The 17,482-nt window shown below is 33.8% G+C and overlaps 1 protein-coding gene across 1 annotated transcript in view; it reads left to right on the forward strand.

The window, feature by feature from the left end:
- Positions 1–17,482, forward strand: part of LOC111642108 (tRNA wybutosine-synthesizing protein 4-like) — a 32,473-nt gene that overhangs the window by 4,399 nt on the left and 10,592 nt on the right. The window contains exons 4-11 of the mRNA XM_023388387.1: positions 64–95; positions 381–471; positions 3,259–3,439; positions 3,513–3,600; positions 3,666–3,829; positions 3,924–4,220; positions 4,985–5,082; positions 10,648–10,826. Of these exons, the coding sequence (XP_023244155.1) occupies positions 64–95; positions 381–471; positions 3,259–3,439; positions 3,513–3,600; positions 3,666–3,829; positions 3,924–4,220; positions 4,985–5,082; positions 10,648–10,826 (1,130 nt within the window). The remainder of the gene's footprint in view (positions 1–63; positions 96–380; positions 472–3,258; positions 3,440–3,512; positions 3,601–3,665; positions 3,830–3,923; positions 4,221–4,984; positions 5,083–10,647; positions 10,827–17,482) is intronic.

Consider the following 17,482-nt stretch of genomic DNA (forward strand, 5'->3'; position numbering starts at 1 on the left):
ATGTTAATATTAAAGGAAATATTACAATTAAGTATAATTTTGTCAGCTCTTTTGTAATTTTAGGTCTATCCAGATGATGGTTTCGGAATAATAATGTAAGCTTCTTATTGTTCATTTGTTGTGAAACCATGTTGTAATATTTTTTTAGAAGTGTTGAACACTAGATCATGTTTTTAAAACAATCACATGGCTTATTCTCCACCTTTTATTTAGTTGATACGGTAGCATTTTATACTAAATAAAACATGGAGAATAAGCCATGTGATTGTTCTAAAAACACAATCTAGTGTTCAACATTTCTAAAGTAAGCTTCTTAATTAGTCGTCTTAGAATTTTATTTTTGATTTCTACATTTCGGTAATGTTTATTTTATTTTTAAGGCAAAGGCATTTTGCTTCTTTGAGATCTCCACTAAAGTCTTTAATTGTGTACAAAAGTATTTTGTCTCAACAAAACAGATACGGAAATTTGGTAAATATATTTTAATTTGCTTGTGATTTACTACAGTGGAACCTTACTTAATGAGCACCTTGCATAATGGGCAAAATGTAAAGAAATGACTCGCTTAACAAGTGATGTTTCACATAATGAGTGATGAGGAGAGAGGAAGTCGCAGATTGTGCACATGCTCCATCAATCTGTGTTTAGCGCTCGTTCTGCTAGCATCTTAGTGTCGCTTGTGATCACACATTTTTCCAAACTTGTGTTCACACATATTATGTATAAACATCAATAACCATAGCCCATTATACAATAAACATGCCAAACGATACACCAAATTCTTGGGTCATGTCAAGGTTATAATTAAATATTAGAAATTAATTAATTTGACTAGAGGTAGGCTGTTATGCTGCCATCTTGTATTAAATTTAATGACCAATTTCAAATTAAATTTTAGAAATGTCTAAATTAAAAATTAATTATTTATAATTATTAAATTTNATATGCATACATTATTATTATATATTATTTTATTTCTACTTTTCACATATTTTTTAATTATTGTTTGTATATGGCAATGTTACTCTTATGCATGCTGATCTGCTAAGGGGATGCCTCTCAGGAAGACTTTCTATGGGAAACTGGCCCCTATTTAGGTGTCACAAATGTGAATAAAGCATGGAAAACTCCATTTGGTTATTGGCAAGGTGTGAACCCATGATCAACTATCAGTGTTTGGTGGTTTTATCCACTTGGCCAGTGGTGGGTATTTTCCATTTATCAACACTCCAGTTTAAATAAGTAAATATATTTTTACAATACAACAAAAGCTGTTGCAATACAACAAAGACATAGTGACACGAGGAAAAATATAATACTGTAACATGGTGCTTGATATGCTTTACACCTAAGTGATGGGTCTGTGATTATGTCCAAGAAGCACCTGTAGAGTATAATGTATTACTTTTTCGTATAAATGGTCATTGTGACCAGGTACATTGTTTATTATGTACGGTAGAGAAGCTAGAGTCTATCTAAAACTCTAAGGTTGTCAACAACAACATGTGTGTCTGTTTTCAGCAGTAGGAGTCTAATATTGTGTATATGCACTCTTCCTACATAATTTTTGGCATAAAAAAATCAAGTAGTGAAATGGAATCTATTTACTCCTCTTCTGTACTAAACGATGATTCCAGTTCTCAAAGTCCATTTCCAAGAAGATATAATATAATTTTATGGTGTTCTTGGATACAGTATCCAAGAAGTACCTGCCATCAAGTATGCCAATTGTTAGAAGCATTCTTTTTTGTCTTGTGTGTCTATTTATTAACATTTACCGAACTGTAAACTCCAATTTAGTTATAGTTCTATACACCTTTAAAACTAAGCCTCTGTACTGCATGTCTGTCATCACCATAGATAATGAATGTCTAGCAAACTGGACATATATTAATACAATCACCACGATGCTACTGGTATATAATTAAATAAAAATAAGCAATTAATTGTGGTCTAAACAAACGTTTTCTTCCATTTTAAACAGTCATTGTCAGGTTTTGATGTAAATGAAATGTATGTAAAAGAACGTAAATTTCAAAATTTAAACAGTTGCATATCTTGAAGATACACATATGCTCAGTGATGCATTTAAAGATTAGTCTTCCAGCTGGATTCTTGTTTGAGATATTTGATTCTTTCTTGACATAAACATTGCATTACAACGTGGTCACTTGAGAACAAAGGTGTTCTGTAAGACATTGTATGCTCCGCTCTTTATCCATGCAAAATCACATGATCCTTATAGTTATAAGATCTCCACTTTTAAGGCCCTTGTAAGAAGGGCTTACACCTATTGTTCGATGGCGGAGGATAGAAAAATAGAACTGGAATACATTTCAAGCAGTCAGGCAGCAAGGATACCCTGCATGCCTTATTAATACTCTTGCTGCATGCCAGGAATATCCAGCAGAAACATCACTATTGAGAGACAAGCCATTTCTACCTGTTACTTACAATAAGGTCCTTACCAACATCTACAAGGAAATATCCTGCTTTACGAGTAACAGGATTGTTTACAGGAGATCTCCGGTGATTTTCTCTTGTATTAGAAACAATAAGGACTGATTGGACCAAAATTGTATCTCAGGGGTCTATACTATCTCTATTTATGATCATAGGGTGAATCGACCTGGTTAATATATTGGTGCTACTGTACATAATATAAAAATGAGGATTAAGGAGCATAAATATATCATTCAGAAAGGTCTTACACCTACCTCATTGGCTTCTTTTGCTGTCGATAATGATGTACGGGATGACTTTAACAATGCCCATTACTCCAACAGTGTGAGGACCCAGCCAACATCAAATGTCTTGAACAACTGGAGATATTTAAAGTGTTTCGGAGGGGAACAGCAATTCATTTTAAAGACATAGAATAGACACATTAACAGCTCGTGAAGGGTGTCCTTTGACCTACAATAGATCCTCATCAAGTTTGTTTTTTATATATTTTACATAACACTTAATATTTTAAAACTGGAATCCAGCTGGAAGACTAATTTTTAAATGCATCATTGAGCATGCATTTATCTTCACAACATGCAACTTTTTAAATTTTGAAATTTACGTTCTTTTACAAACATTCTATTTACATTGAAACCTGACAGTGACTGTTTAAAATGGAAGAAAACGTTTGTTTAGATGACAATTAATTGCTGGTTTAATGGTAATTGCTTATTTTTATTGGGCATATATTATCTATGGTGACACAAGTCGTGCAGACATTCACATATTAATTACTTTTAAAATGTTTAGGGATGGGATTCGTGCTGTGTATTTACCATGAATGATTTTTACAAAAGTCTTTCTGATGAAGAAAAATCCAGAGTAAAGAGAATAGAGATGTTTGACGAGTTTGAAGAATGGCATTTAAAGTGTTCCCATTACATTCTTGTCTGTGCCTGTCAGGGAGCTCTACTGCCATTTCTTGATATAGGTATATTTTTGTAATCTTGTTTTTGTTTAAATCAGTTGTGATTGGTAATCTTTTATTTTGTTTTGATTTCTAGCTCAAAAAATTAGTTCCAACAATCAATTAACAGATTACTCTGGGAGGTTAGAATGGAAGATTTTACCCAAATGTTCTCATCTTCAAAGGTGTGGTGAACTTTTAGTAGTCTGATTTGAAATCAGTGAAAGTTTTAACTCAATCCTGACAATAGGTTTGGACACAAATCTGTTCTGATGGAAAATCAATTAATAGCAATTATCGGAGGATTCGGGACAAGGGAAGGAAAACATCTTCGACTCGGTGATCTAGTTTTGTATGATGCAAAGACCGGGAATCATGTCTGTTATAATATTTATTTTAATGACCATTTATTAGGTAATTGCACTTTATACTCGTATTTAGTTTTAAATATGAAATAAGCTGAACAAATGATTAGTAATTTAAAGTAAGAATTTCGTTACTTTTTCAGATATAATTCATTCATCTGTGATTACTTTGAATTGCAATTCTCTGCTTATCGTGGGAGGACGATCTTCACCGATCAGAACCCAGAATGAAAGTCTACGTATCGATTTAGAAATAAATTCCGATGAATCGGATGCAGAAGTCGCGAAACATAGAATCGAAAATTTGCATTCAAGTAGAATTTTTGATGATCAGAATGTTATTTGTAATACTAAAAAGTTTACATGTACATCTTTTTCTATTAATGGATGCAAACCTCTCAATCGATGGCGACACACTACTACTTGTGTAAAGTTTAAAGGTAAGAGAATATTATTTGTAAATTTGATTTGAAATAGATTAAAAGTTTGTTAATTTTAATTATTTTAATTAAATGGTTACCAAAATAAGTGATTATATCTGGCAAATATTGCCAATTTTAGCTTTATATTATTTTAATTAAGATGATTGAAGAAGAAAAGATTAATCTGGAGTGGGATTCAAATCCCTGCTCCACTTCTTTTGTTCAGTCTCACCTTTCATATGTAGAAACTTTAGAATCGCTGTGTAAACAAGCAGGTTAAATGTGGTAGTATCCTGATTAATTAGGCTAATTATTAATATAATTTGGACTTTTGCGTGCAACAGATGCTTATTGACTAAAAGCACTACAGAAGTGATGAAAGCTAATTACTTCTACTACTACTATAGTTAGCTTTAGTCACTTCTGTAGTGCTTATAGTCTTCCTTTTCCTCTTAGAAATTGCATGCCAAATTATGCGGTTTCTAAGAGGAAGAGAAAATCTTGGAGTTTTTTGTCTCGATTTGATCCCGGATCCTTTAGAGCTGTAGATTGCGATTGTGATGCCTTAATTATCTTGACCATCTAGCCATTCCAGTAAAGGAGATTAACAACATACAATTAATATTTATATATATTTATTTTGATAAAGAGTATTCTCAGAAATTGTAGTTTTTTCTTATTTATTATCCATCTGTCTTAAGTTTACTTGACATGTTCATATTTGACAGTTAAATGAGAAAAGGTTTGACCATTTTTTCTAGCATTATTGTTGCCATTTCTAGGTATAGATCATATTGTCGTATTTGGAGGATGCAATCTGGAAAGTGAAGTGCTGGGAGACTGTCTTGTGTTGAATATGAAAATGCTAATTTGGAAACAAGTAAGTGTTTTTATTAAATGTGTCTAAACAATTTTGAAAAATATTGAAGATTTTCCAGTTGATATTTTCAATACCAATATATAAGAATAATTACACTAGTGGCTTACAGTCTTTTGTTTTAACCCTTTGCCCTCAAAAGTACTACCGATCAATCGGTACCCCCATTGTTAAGCAAAACTTTGAGGATACCAATTTGTCATTACCCTAGTAAAAATCGATTTTTATAAAATTTATCGACAACAGATGTTAGCACTTGACATGCACAGTCTTGTCTATCATCTATTTTACATATTTTTCTCCTGGTAGTGTTTCGTTGACTTAAAGAATTTTAATTAATGCTTTTTTTTCTTAATTTATTTTTTTCTGATAATTTTTTATTTCATTTTTAGCATATTCATGCAATAATATTACTATAATAAGTTCATTTATGCTATAATAAGTTTATTTAGCTATAATAAGTCAATGCTTTGTAAATATTCAAGTTATGACCTTCAGTTCTGATATTTTATATATTTTTTANATAATAAGTTTATTTAGCTATAATAAGTCAATGCTTTGTAAATATTCAAGTTATGACCTTCAGTTCTGACATTTTATATATTTTTTATTTTTTATTTTAATCTAAAATATCAGCAAATGTTACATGTATTACTACTGGTAAATCATATGTTTATTACAAAAATTTATATTCTTGTTCAATATGAAGTGAATAAAGTATATTAGTTCATTATATTAGTTGATAGCATAATCAAGTTTTGATTTCAAACAAATTTTTGATATAATGTGCAATAATTTCACAACGAATTAACATACATGCATAAGTGTTATATAGAGTTGTACAGAACAATATTCTATGTCTTTCTGGCTCATTGCCAGCAATAAACTAGGTAACTAAATGATGTTAATTTTGACAAAAAGTCATTACCCTCACTGGCTTAATTTGGTGTATGTGACATGATTTAAATGCCATAAATATTGGATATGAGAGAATCTTGTGCCATCTGAGATGTCAGTTTCAAGACTTTGATATACTAAAGCACTCAATTGAAGCTCAGCCAGCCATAAAGTGAAAATCACCAGACCTTTGAAGCGAAGACCAAGGGTGATTATCCTTAATGCACTAAGAAAAGACAACTGGGAGGAGGTAGTGAAAAAAGTATATGACCAAAACAGAGGGTTAAGGGAAAAGGTGTCCATAGAGGCATACGGCTCAGAAGTAGAATTCAAAACAGCTATATCTCCGGCAAGGCACTGTGACTCCAGGGAGAGGTGCAGTCACTGTGCCAGAAAACATAAATACAAAGAATGCCCAAATCTCGAAGAATAAGAGGCACAAACTGCTCAAAAGTTAACAAAAAGCTACCAGAGGGGAAAGGACATGATACAAGGCACAATGCATTTGCAAATAGTTGCCCAATTTTAAAAAGCTACAAAAAGTTAATTGTAAAACAGACAACATATGAATAGCTCAGTAAATCTAATTAATTATAATTTGGAAAAATCAACAAAAGTGGATGAACAAACTGATAAAGTCAGGATACTGCGGATAAATACACAGAGAGGGAAAGCAGCTACCTCATTAGTTGTTAAAACAGCCAACAATGTAAATGCAGACATCGTCTTAATTCAGGAGCCATACACTGTTAACAGTTCAATTGCCCATCTCAGTGGCAAGTGTACAGCAATAGCCAGTACAATAAATCCAGAAATGGAGTCATTCCCTGAAATACAAATATTGACGTAGCAATGATACTCATGTAACTGATCTTAGCTCAGACCGAATAAAAGCAGTGGTGATAAATCAAGAATCTCCTCTATACATTATAAGTGTCTACTTCTCGCATGCAGATGATGACAAAGGCTGTGTGGAAGAGTTAGACATCATCATCAAAGCTATTAAAAGCAAGCATTACATAGTGACTGGGGACATAAACAGAAAATCTCCCCTGTGGTTCCACGAAGAAGAGGATCACAGGAGCAGACTGCTGAGTGACTGGATAGACACAAATGAATGCCTGTCACTAAATACTTCAGATGTCCCTACCTTTTTCATAGGCAGGGCCAGAAGTTGGATCATGTGCATAGCCCCTACAAGATGGGCCACTACATAGAATACTGTGAGACACAACTAATCCCTTCAGCGAGTGACCACTGCTACATTTTCATGGAATTAAATGGATTCGCCAGGCAATTACAACTGACAACAACTACACAAAGAGAACAAACTGGGACCTTTTCAGGTATGCTTTCACTGAGCATTGGAGAATACAACAATTAAGACTCCCTGACATCCCAGATAAGATTGATACATATGCTGACAGACTAACTGAAACAATGTCAAGGGCAATAGCCCAAGCTACAACTAGAATGCGGAAGACACAAGGGCATGCAATGATGGACTGGGAGCCTGGAAATACTAAAGAGGGAAGTCAGGCTATGTCAGCGACACCTACAAAGGGAGCAGAATGCAATGATCAAATAACAAAAGCAAAAGGAATACAACAAGAAAATAAAGGAATACAAATCAGAAATAAATAAAGCAAGAACCTCATCATGGAAAGAATACTGCAGTCAGCAAAATAAAAACCCATGGAGCCACCCCTACTGGATAGTTTTTAAAGAAACCAAAATAACCCACACATCTTCAAAACAGAAAATAATAATACTTATAATATTAATTCGAGCATTCAGGACCTTCTGAACACCCACTTCCCTGCGGATGGGTGGGAGGATGACCAGGCAGTACATGCCCAGATCAGGAAGGAGGCTGACAGGCCAATTAGCACAGACAATGATAGGCAATTCTCATTCATGGAGGTGAGGAATGCAGTGAGAACCCTGGCGAATAAAAAGCATGGGATCACCACAGAAATTGTAAAAGTAGCTTTTGAAGAGGTGCCAATAGCGTAATCTACAATGACAAACACCAAATAATTCACCAACAATCTTATAAACTGGATGCTCACTGCACAATCAGGTGGAGCTGTGGGCAATGCTCCAGGCTCTCTGTATGTACACAAAATGTGCAAAAGAATCAACAGCAACATACTCTCTTCACAGACAGCAGGTACATTCTCCGCACAATAAAAAATACAGGGAAAACAACTGAAACAGGAATTATGTTGAGGCAACTAGCCAAAAATATTGCAGAAAGGAGAAGAATTGAGTTTTATTGGGTGCCTGGCCACTCAAACAACAAAGGAAATGACCATGCAGATGAATTAGCAGGAATGCAGTGGCCAGGAACATGTATACTACCTTCGGCACAATCCCTCTGCAGCACATACAAAACCACATACAGGAGGCAATCAAGGAAGAATGGCAAAGGGATTGGATGAACTCATCAATGGAGAGGCTTATCCACAGCTTTATTCCATCTATCAGTCAACGGCAGTGCATGTCATACTTCACACCAAATTATAAAATAACACAGTGTTTAACTGGGCATGGGGACTTCCCATATTATTTGCACTGATTCAAAAAAGTGGACAGTGAGCACTGTGACTGTGATAATATATGAACAGGGGATGCACATCATGTCCTTTTCAATTGCCCAAAACATTATCAGCGTAGTCCTCTTTACGCAAACTGCATTCAGCAGGGACTGTCCTGGCCGCCAAACCCAAGTGACCTATGCAGCAAAAAGGAACTGTACATAGCCATGTTCATAAACAGTATAGCCCTTTGCTAATGAGGTCTAATCTCTATTAGGCACAAGGAATAAAGTGAAGAAAAGCTAACCAAATACCAGAAGACATCGCAGCAAATCCACCAATAGCCAACGCGCCACAAACAATCAATGTGACAACACGACAACAACAGGGAGACACCATGAAGTGAAGATGACAACATGACAATAACAAAGGAAAAAATCGGAACCACCAACACCCAGTATTATTGTATTACTCTATATAAATACTGTATTTTCAAAATGGAACTAGTTAAATATATGCATTGCATGGCTTCCAGGAGAACCCACCTTCCCTATCTGAAATATCCTTACAACTTCCATCACAACTTCTCCTTTTATCCCACCTTCTCCTCTCAACTCTACATCTCCTAATTCTACCTCTCTCTTCCTCTATCATAGACTAAGTCTAATGACAGTCTTCTCTCACCTTTACACCTGAGTCAGTTTATGCTTTAATCCTGGCATGGTGTGTACACACAAGATGATGATCCTGTTGGCTTTCCTCCTGCCAAATAGCTTAGTAATTATTTATTATAATTAACATCAAGTCTAGTTTGATCATAAGGTGTATGTTTGCCCTTGGTCTGTGCACATGTGTAGCAATATTAGAAATTATTGCAGGATTTTCTGTCATTGAGTTTCTCCACTATAGCCTTTGTACAGCTAGGGAGCTGCTCAATTCTTTGGGATGTGGTGCCCAAATACTTTTTTCTGACTCATGGTTTTTATGTTGATGAATAACACTATTGATACTATTGATACTTTTAGTGGAGATGTAAAAGCTTGTTTCTTGTACTGATCCTTTATTATAGTGTATGAAAGAGAAATAGCAGATATATAACTTGGTATAAGAACATGTGATGCTACTGATTACAGCAACCACTATGCAGTGTTTTCAATCCTTAACCAGACTTGAAATAGCCTCTGCATTAATTAGTGAGATCAGTAACATCAATGAGTTGCTGGATCAATTCAAAACATAGCTGATAATTTTATAGTAATCCATTGTGATTGCCAAACTTGCTACTCTGGAAATATGGTCACTTAATAATAAAAGATGGCATCTAACAGATCAAGCCAAACAATTGCAAGCAAAACAGTTCAAGCATTATATATCCAAAGAAAACAAGAAAAACATTTGTAATGTCTTAGTTATAATATTCGATCAAAAGCCTGGATAATATCCTAATGTTGCATTACATAAACGAAGGTTTGAAAGTGCAGACCTGGACTTTTTGTGGGCAATAAATAGGAATGAAATTGTTATTAAGTCGAAACTCGAAAATGATTACTATGCATAATACAAAGTATATTTATTAGTCAAAACCCAAAAATATACAATAAAGAAATAATGTTAGAGAAAACTTCAAAATATTGTAAAGATAATAAATAGAATAAAATAAAATAAATAGAAATAGAATAATGTGTAAAATAAATAGAATAATGAAATAAAAAATAAAAGAACTTTGATGCATTTTTAAGAATTGTTTAATATTATCAGATAGTAATGCATCAATAAAAAGTTGTTTTTCAATAAACAAATAATCTTTTTTTCTAATTAATTTCTGTTAAAATGTCTGATAGCTGCATTTCAATTTTATGAAACAGATGCTAGACTTGCAAAACCTCATTTTATTTAAATATCTTTCTAACACATTGAAAAACAAAATTCCAGGCAATATGTATTTCAATCACACAAGGAGAGGACATAACTGGCTGTATAATGATTTTTTCATCCAATGTGTTTTGCAAATATTAATTTTCAATGTTTAAAAATTTAAAGATTTGTAGCATCTGTATCTAATGATCGTATATTAACAGTTGATGCATATGAAAAAATTAATTATTGATTTGTGGTAATCTTCAAATTTCAGGTGGAAAATTGCCAGCACTTTCCCGAACCAAGGCATTCTCATTCTGCGGTTGTTTGGAATTTTGGTGTCCTCATCTCCTGTGGTCTCGGTCGGAATGATCGACCTCTAAATTCAGTTTTCTTTTTAGATTTAGAATCTCTGTCTTGGAGGGAGCTGCAGCTAGTTGGACTTTTGCCAAGGTTTGTACCATATTCTAAATTATAGAAATTCTGAATAATTATTTTTCAGAATTTATTATTAAAATAATAAACTTCAAAATCAAAAAGAATAAAAAATCAAACAACTTATTGGAATTCCGTTTAAACGTATTGTAATGTCAGAATTTTAAAAGGATATTTCAATAAGTTGTTCAATTTTTTACTCTTTTGGAATTTCACCCCACAGTGGCCATTTAAAATGATCTAAAATGTTAGCAGTATAATTTAATTTAAAGCACAGTAACTTAGGATTGCATGTGTTTGTAATAAACTTCAGTAATTATCATGGTATCATAAGTTTGCATTTAAGTTTAGAGTCAATAAAAATGCTTATTTCTAGAAACCAAAGCAAAAACTTAAATAGAGATGTTTTTACTCGTGTTATAATATCCTCAGCTAATTCAAATATAGAAATATCTATTGCCCAAGTTGAAGAGTTCATCCATCAACTGCTGGTTTTCCTTAAGAGAAGCTTGTATTTATCCAAGATGGACGACTACCTTTTAAGAACTTAAGCTGCAGCATTAGACCACGATCCCATAAACTCCATAATGGTGAAAGTGAAAAGCCTTAAACAGGAACAAAAAAATCCAGCAATGAGTTGTGTAAAATTTCCAGTGAAAATTATTACATGTTTAAGAAACACATTAGCAAAGTTTAAAATTGTGTGTGCCATCTGTTATGAGATTTTATTTAAAAAATAACTTTTGTATTACAGTATAGCGTCGTTTATCCGAAAGCTAGTCAATTGAAACGTTGGTTAACCGAAAGCATTCCAGTTGGCAAATTTAAATTTTTGCTAGTGCTGTGGTGCTGCAACCTTTGGCAATGACTTGGGCTACTCCAATATTTTTTTTGTGGTGTGTGTGTTTTAGCTGGCAGCACCGGCACTTTTGTGTGGTGTTTTTCTGAGGACTGTGTTGTGCTGAATCAAATGTTTTTGATACTAGATCAACTTCTAAAGTATAATTTTTTTGTTTACAGGTGCATAACTTGGAAGTTTTTGAGACATTAAAAGGTGGGTTGTATCTCCCAAACCAAGATTTTCCTGAAAATTTCTAGAAACATTTCCTTTAATACACAAATCTCCTTGCAAAATTTCAGAGTTTTGACAGAAGGAACAGGTGTAATTAAGCTTGAAAGTGGATGAAAAAATCATGCCCCCACACATACACACTATCTATAGGTGGAGAAAAAAACTCCAATATTTTTTGCATTTCTTGACATTTCAAGGTCCTGAGTCCAAAAATGTAAAAATTTTGGGGATTGGTTTTTGACTGATTTGCCACACTTTCCCTCTGTTATATAATAACTGGAAAAAGTAAATGCTACCATCTTTTTAAAATTTTTATTTCCCAAAAAGGGCAGTTGCTCTCAGATCACTTGCCAGATTAAAATTGCATGAGCCAAACTGGTCACTTGGGTCTTTGTTAGAAAATTCTTCTGCTCCTACCTTCACCATTGAGTGAATGTTACATATTCTTATTTGCTTTTTAAATTGTAAATCTTATTACTCCATTAATTAATTAATAGTCCTCTATAGGTAATTGTGGACCTTAGAAAAGTCAAGTATGAACCGACTGATACAATTACCATTCTGTAATCAAGAACTGTAATCATATTGTTACAAGAACTTATTTTCCTCTATAATAATAGATATGCTAAAAACGTAATTTGCATCAGAATGAATGGGGTCAGACACATACAAGGTAATAACAAATTGACTTGATTTGACTTGAATATTATCAAATTTTTATTTTGTTTGGAACAGCACCTATTATTGGCAGGACATTGGAATCTTTGAGTAATAGAGCCAAGGCAGGCATTTACATTATAAGCTTATGCAGGAAAAATAATGATTTTTATTTTATGGGCTCCATTTAGAGAATTTTGCAGAAATGCATTAAGAAGCATGTGAACTCTATTAGTAAGAGTTTTCAACTGGAAAAGATGTAAAGATGTAATTGTTTAATGGAAAAATCTGATTGGTAGGCAGCAGTTGTATAATACCTTCATCAGGATGATGGAACAATTTATATTCACTTTGTTTCTCACTACTAATCACTCACCATAGTGAAGGATGTTATGACAGTGCTCTATGAAGTACTCAGTGAGGTATGTTGAGAATGGCAACCAATCAGATATAGAAAGATTTCCCACATTGTTTCTTTCAATAAGAAAAATGAAGTATGTGGAGGAAATATTAATTGAAGGAGTCGGGAAAAGATTATTTTATACATTTTAGTAAGCATTTAGATATTACAAATCTAATCCACCATTGTTGGGTTTTTTTGTCATAAAATTCTTTATATAATGCAGATGAGTTCAGCTTATAATAAAAATGTAACCTTAATTTAAAAATATGACACTTCCATGTTGCGGCGTTATTGACAGCGATTTGTTAAATTTCAGGCGTGCTCACTAGTACTTTCAACAGTTTACAACCGTCGTCTTCAGGCGAAATCGAATACCTTTGTTTTCGAATTGACAGCTTTTAACGGACTTTCCAAATTACGTATTATTCTATTAAAACATACAGTATCAGGGGAGGAAATTATCTATATTGGAGCTACCACCAGAATGATACGGTTCCGTATCCTCGAACATCAAGAAGACATTAGAAATAATAGACCAGCTACAGAATTAGCGAAAAAGGTGCTAGAACAAGATTATCTTCCACTTTGAAACCAGGTTAAATTACTTAAGCATTGCAATGATCGTAGGCAAATATTCATATGGGAAAATCTTTATATATCCGCTGCTTTGCCGTGCAATACGCTGACATTGGAAATACCACAGTTATGGATAACTTTATTTAAACAATCCAAGTTATAATTTTGTGTTCTAATTTTATTCCATTACTATGCACGGCACCATCAATCAATATTTGTATGTTTTGGGGAATTCAAGTTATTACAGCAGGTTCCTTTAAAGAAAATATTTATTTATTCAATTTTATTAATTTGTTCTATATTCCAGCCACATGCATTACGTAATTTGGAAAGTCCGTTAAAAGCTGTCAATTCGAAAACAAAGGTATTCGATTTCGCCTGAAGTCGACAGTTGTAAACTGTTGAAAGTACTAGCGAGCACGTCTGAAATTTAACAAATCACTGTCAATAACGCCGCAACATGGAAGTGTCATATTTTTAATTTTCTAAACGCTGGCGTAAAGTGAACTACATTTTCAAAAATGTAACCTTTTTAATGTAGTTTGTTGATCCACTTAATTTGTTCAAATTCTACATACATCTACATGCTGTCATAAACACGTTCAACAATATGAAACAGGAATGAATATGTGAGGGACCATAGTCCCGGCTCGTTAATTAAGTCAGACGATGCACTAGAACCTTGTAAACACATTTATTTCTCAACACAAAAAACACATTTAACATACAAGGATGACACCGACTCAACCTTCAACCACAGGGTCTGCCATCTCACCAAAGAGACGATATGCAACAGCATTATCAAAAATAGCGCAAACGGATGGATCCATAGTTAAATGGGAGGAGGCCAGAATCGTGGCAAAGGTACACTCGCCAACACTTGCATCCACAACAGAGAAATGTGAGATCTACAGATCCAGCTTGACGGATCTACATCCACAACAGAGAAATGTGAGATCTACAGATCCAGCTTGACGGATAAATGTTTAAACTATAAGGATGCAACCATTTTACTGTCGGCATGGAAATACATAATCAGAAAAAACTCGTAGGATGATACAATGAAAACCTGGGTTAATATATAAAAAATGTTTACATATTGGATTGCAGGAAATTACCGTATTTTGTATTCCTTTTTTATATTATTTTGTTTTTCGTATTTATTGTATTAATTTCGTTATGCTTATTTACGTAATTTAATTTCAACGTATGTTCTAATATAATTTAAATTTGAACGTGTTCGATAATTGCTTAGATTTGAACGTCTTTAACCTGATGATGGCCCATGAAATGGGTTGAAAACATTTATTTAGCTCAATAAATGTGCATTCTCAGTATTAAGGTGTGTTGACTGTGTATATTGTTAAAGAATCTGAGTGAGAATAGGAGAGTAATTTATTATAAAAAGTATGTTCAAAAAATTGGGAGAAACAATGTCTTCGCATTTTGTCCTTTTTAACACTTCAGGAACACAATGGTTGTACGGTGGAGTTTGATCTTTTAATTGAGGCTACTCATATGCCTTGATATGCAAAAATGTTTAAAAATTCCAGGGCAATTGCAGGATGAGGCATTTAATCTGAAAAACTGAAATAGCTCCAAAATTACATGTTGCAAAATGTTTAAAATAAAATGTTTATTTCGAAGGTGAAAGGGTAATGGGTGTATTTACTTTTATTTTGAGCATGTTTTCAAGTTCATATGAAGGTCAACCTGTTATTTTCAAATGAAAACCTATATTTTTTGTATATTTATATATATATATATTTTGGCAGCTGAATCTATGCTAACTTTTACCTGAAAGCTCAATTAATATGCCTCAATGTCCTTAATTTATTATTATATTATTTTGTCCACTAGTACATATCTATTAAGAGGACTTATTAAACTGGCTTTAAGATACTGCAACTCAGTTTCACAGATTAGAAAATTGTTTTATTTAATTTACCTGAAACATACATGCTAACATTGTGTTTCGGACCTGTTTGTCCCTCATCAGCAGGTATTTTTATGACACATTCTATATAAAAATTAAAAACAACAAAACATTTTAAAATTTCCTGACAATAATTTTTAAAATTTACTGACAAAATATAAAATTCTTACAGTTTCAGGGTTATTTCTTTCTATTCTGATTTCTTTCTATTAATACCAAAAGACTTACTAAGACACTTTATCCTGCAGCCGAAGTTTATTACTTCAAACATTTTCAGTAATGTTAAATGACCTTTCTCAAGAAAAAGAAATAAGAGAAAGCAAAATAAAAGATAAAAAACTGTATAAATCAAACGCTTAGTACAAACAAACAAGCTTTTCAAATATTTTTGAACTAGCCTATAATCCGTTGCAATTTATGACGTCATTTTTAACTTTGCAATGGAAATATAAAAATTATATAAATATCTAAAAATCATAAGTACAGAGAGTTACCACCTCTGATCATCACACATAAATACATAGCTTAAGATATAAGGATGCATAGTATCTGCTTCCTTCGGTTATTAAGGTTTATATTAAACTAGAGGACCATGCTGCCAATATTTTTATCGATTCTCGAAAGTTGATTGCAAGGCCTTTATTGTTTGCTTTACAAATCTGCCAGGCTTCTGCGTAATGCCGGTGTTTATGGTCTCAAACTACCTGCAGTAGTCTTGCTTGGTCCCATTCGGCTTTGATGTCTTGTGGGTCCGCTAAAACGTAGGTGGCCAGCGCAGTGCACGATTGTTCCTTTCTTACATTTCCTTGGTGTTCTGCTAACCTGTCCTTGATATATCTTCCTGTGGCTCCTATATACATTAATTTACTACGTCGCTGTGAGTCTGTAACTGGGATTTTATAGACACCGGGGAGTGTGTTTCTGTCCACTTCATCGTTATCGGATCGTAATAGTTGGTAAGTGGTAAGGTTCTTTTATATAGGATTCTTTTGTTCTTGGCTTTTCCGATGTGTCGAAAGATATTGGTCAGCGATGCGTTATAATCCATCATTATAACTCCTTCATTATTAGGTAAACTTCTCTTCTTATGGTGCTTTTTGCTCTTGCTGATAATAGCATTAGCATTAATCCCGTACTTTCTGGCTAAGTTATATATATAATTCAGTTCATCCATTCTATCTTTTGTATTGCTACGATGTGAATAAGCTCTTGCAATTAATGCTCGGAACGCTGCCATTTTATATGCTGAAGGATTGTGAGAGATCCAAGGAATAAATATGGGGTTATATGAGGGCTTTTTGTAGACTTCACGATTCAGGGTATTGGCAGATTGACGTTGATGAAAGTGATCGAGAGAAAACTGCCTTCATTACACCAGAGGGGTTATATGAATTTAAAGTCATGCCATTCGGTTTATGCAATGCACCAACTACGTTTGAAAGAATGACGGATATCTTGTTACGCCATCTGAAGTGGACTATGTGCTTATGTTATCTTAACAATATAGTTATGTTTTCTGAAACATTTGAAGATCATCTGGTGCAGTTAAAAGCTGTTCTAGGCTGCATACAGGATGCAGGCCTCCACCTGAATTGGAAAAAGTGTGTCTTTGGTGCTAACCAGATCAAGATCCATGGACACCTCATATCAAGAGATGGGATATGATCGGACTCTGAAAAATTGTGAGCAGTCACTGATTTCCCTACTCCAGCAAATGTGCATGACGTAACAAGTTTCCTGGGTCTATGTTCCTATTATTGCCGCTTTATTAAAAATTTCTGCTGTAAAGCACAACCATTACAGCAATTACTAAAAAGGGAGTCCACGTTCACTTGGGGTCAACTAGAGGCTGATTCCTTTGCTACCTTAAAAAGGGCATTTACTTCTGACCCTGTATTAGGATTGTACGACGAGAACGTGCCAACAGAATTCCACACAGATGCCAGTGGTTATGGGATTGGGGTATCCTAGTCCAAACACAAGATGGCAAAGGAAAGGTAATTGCTTATGCATCCCAGACACTTACCAAG

This window comes from Centruroides sculpturatus, unplaced genomic scaffold (assembly GCF_000671375.1).
Source record: "Centruroides sculpturatus isolate CEXI.00-Female unplaced genomic scaffold, Cexi_2.0 scaffold1644, whole genome shotgun sequence".
Lineage (NCBI taxonomy): Eukaryota > Metazoa > Arthropoda > Arachnida > Scorpiones > Buthidae > Centruroides > Centruroides sculpturatus.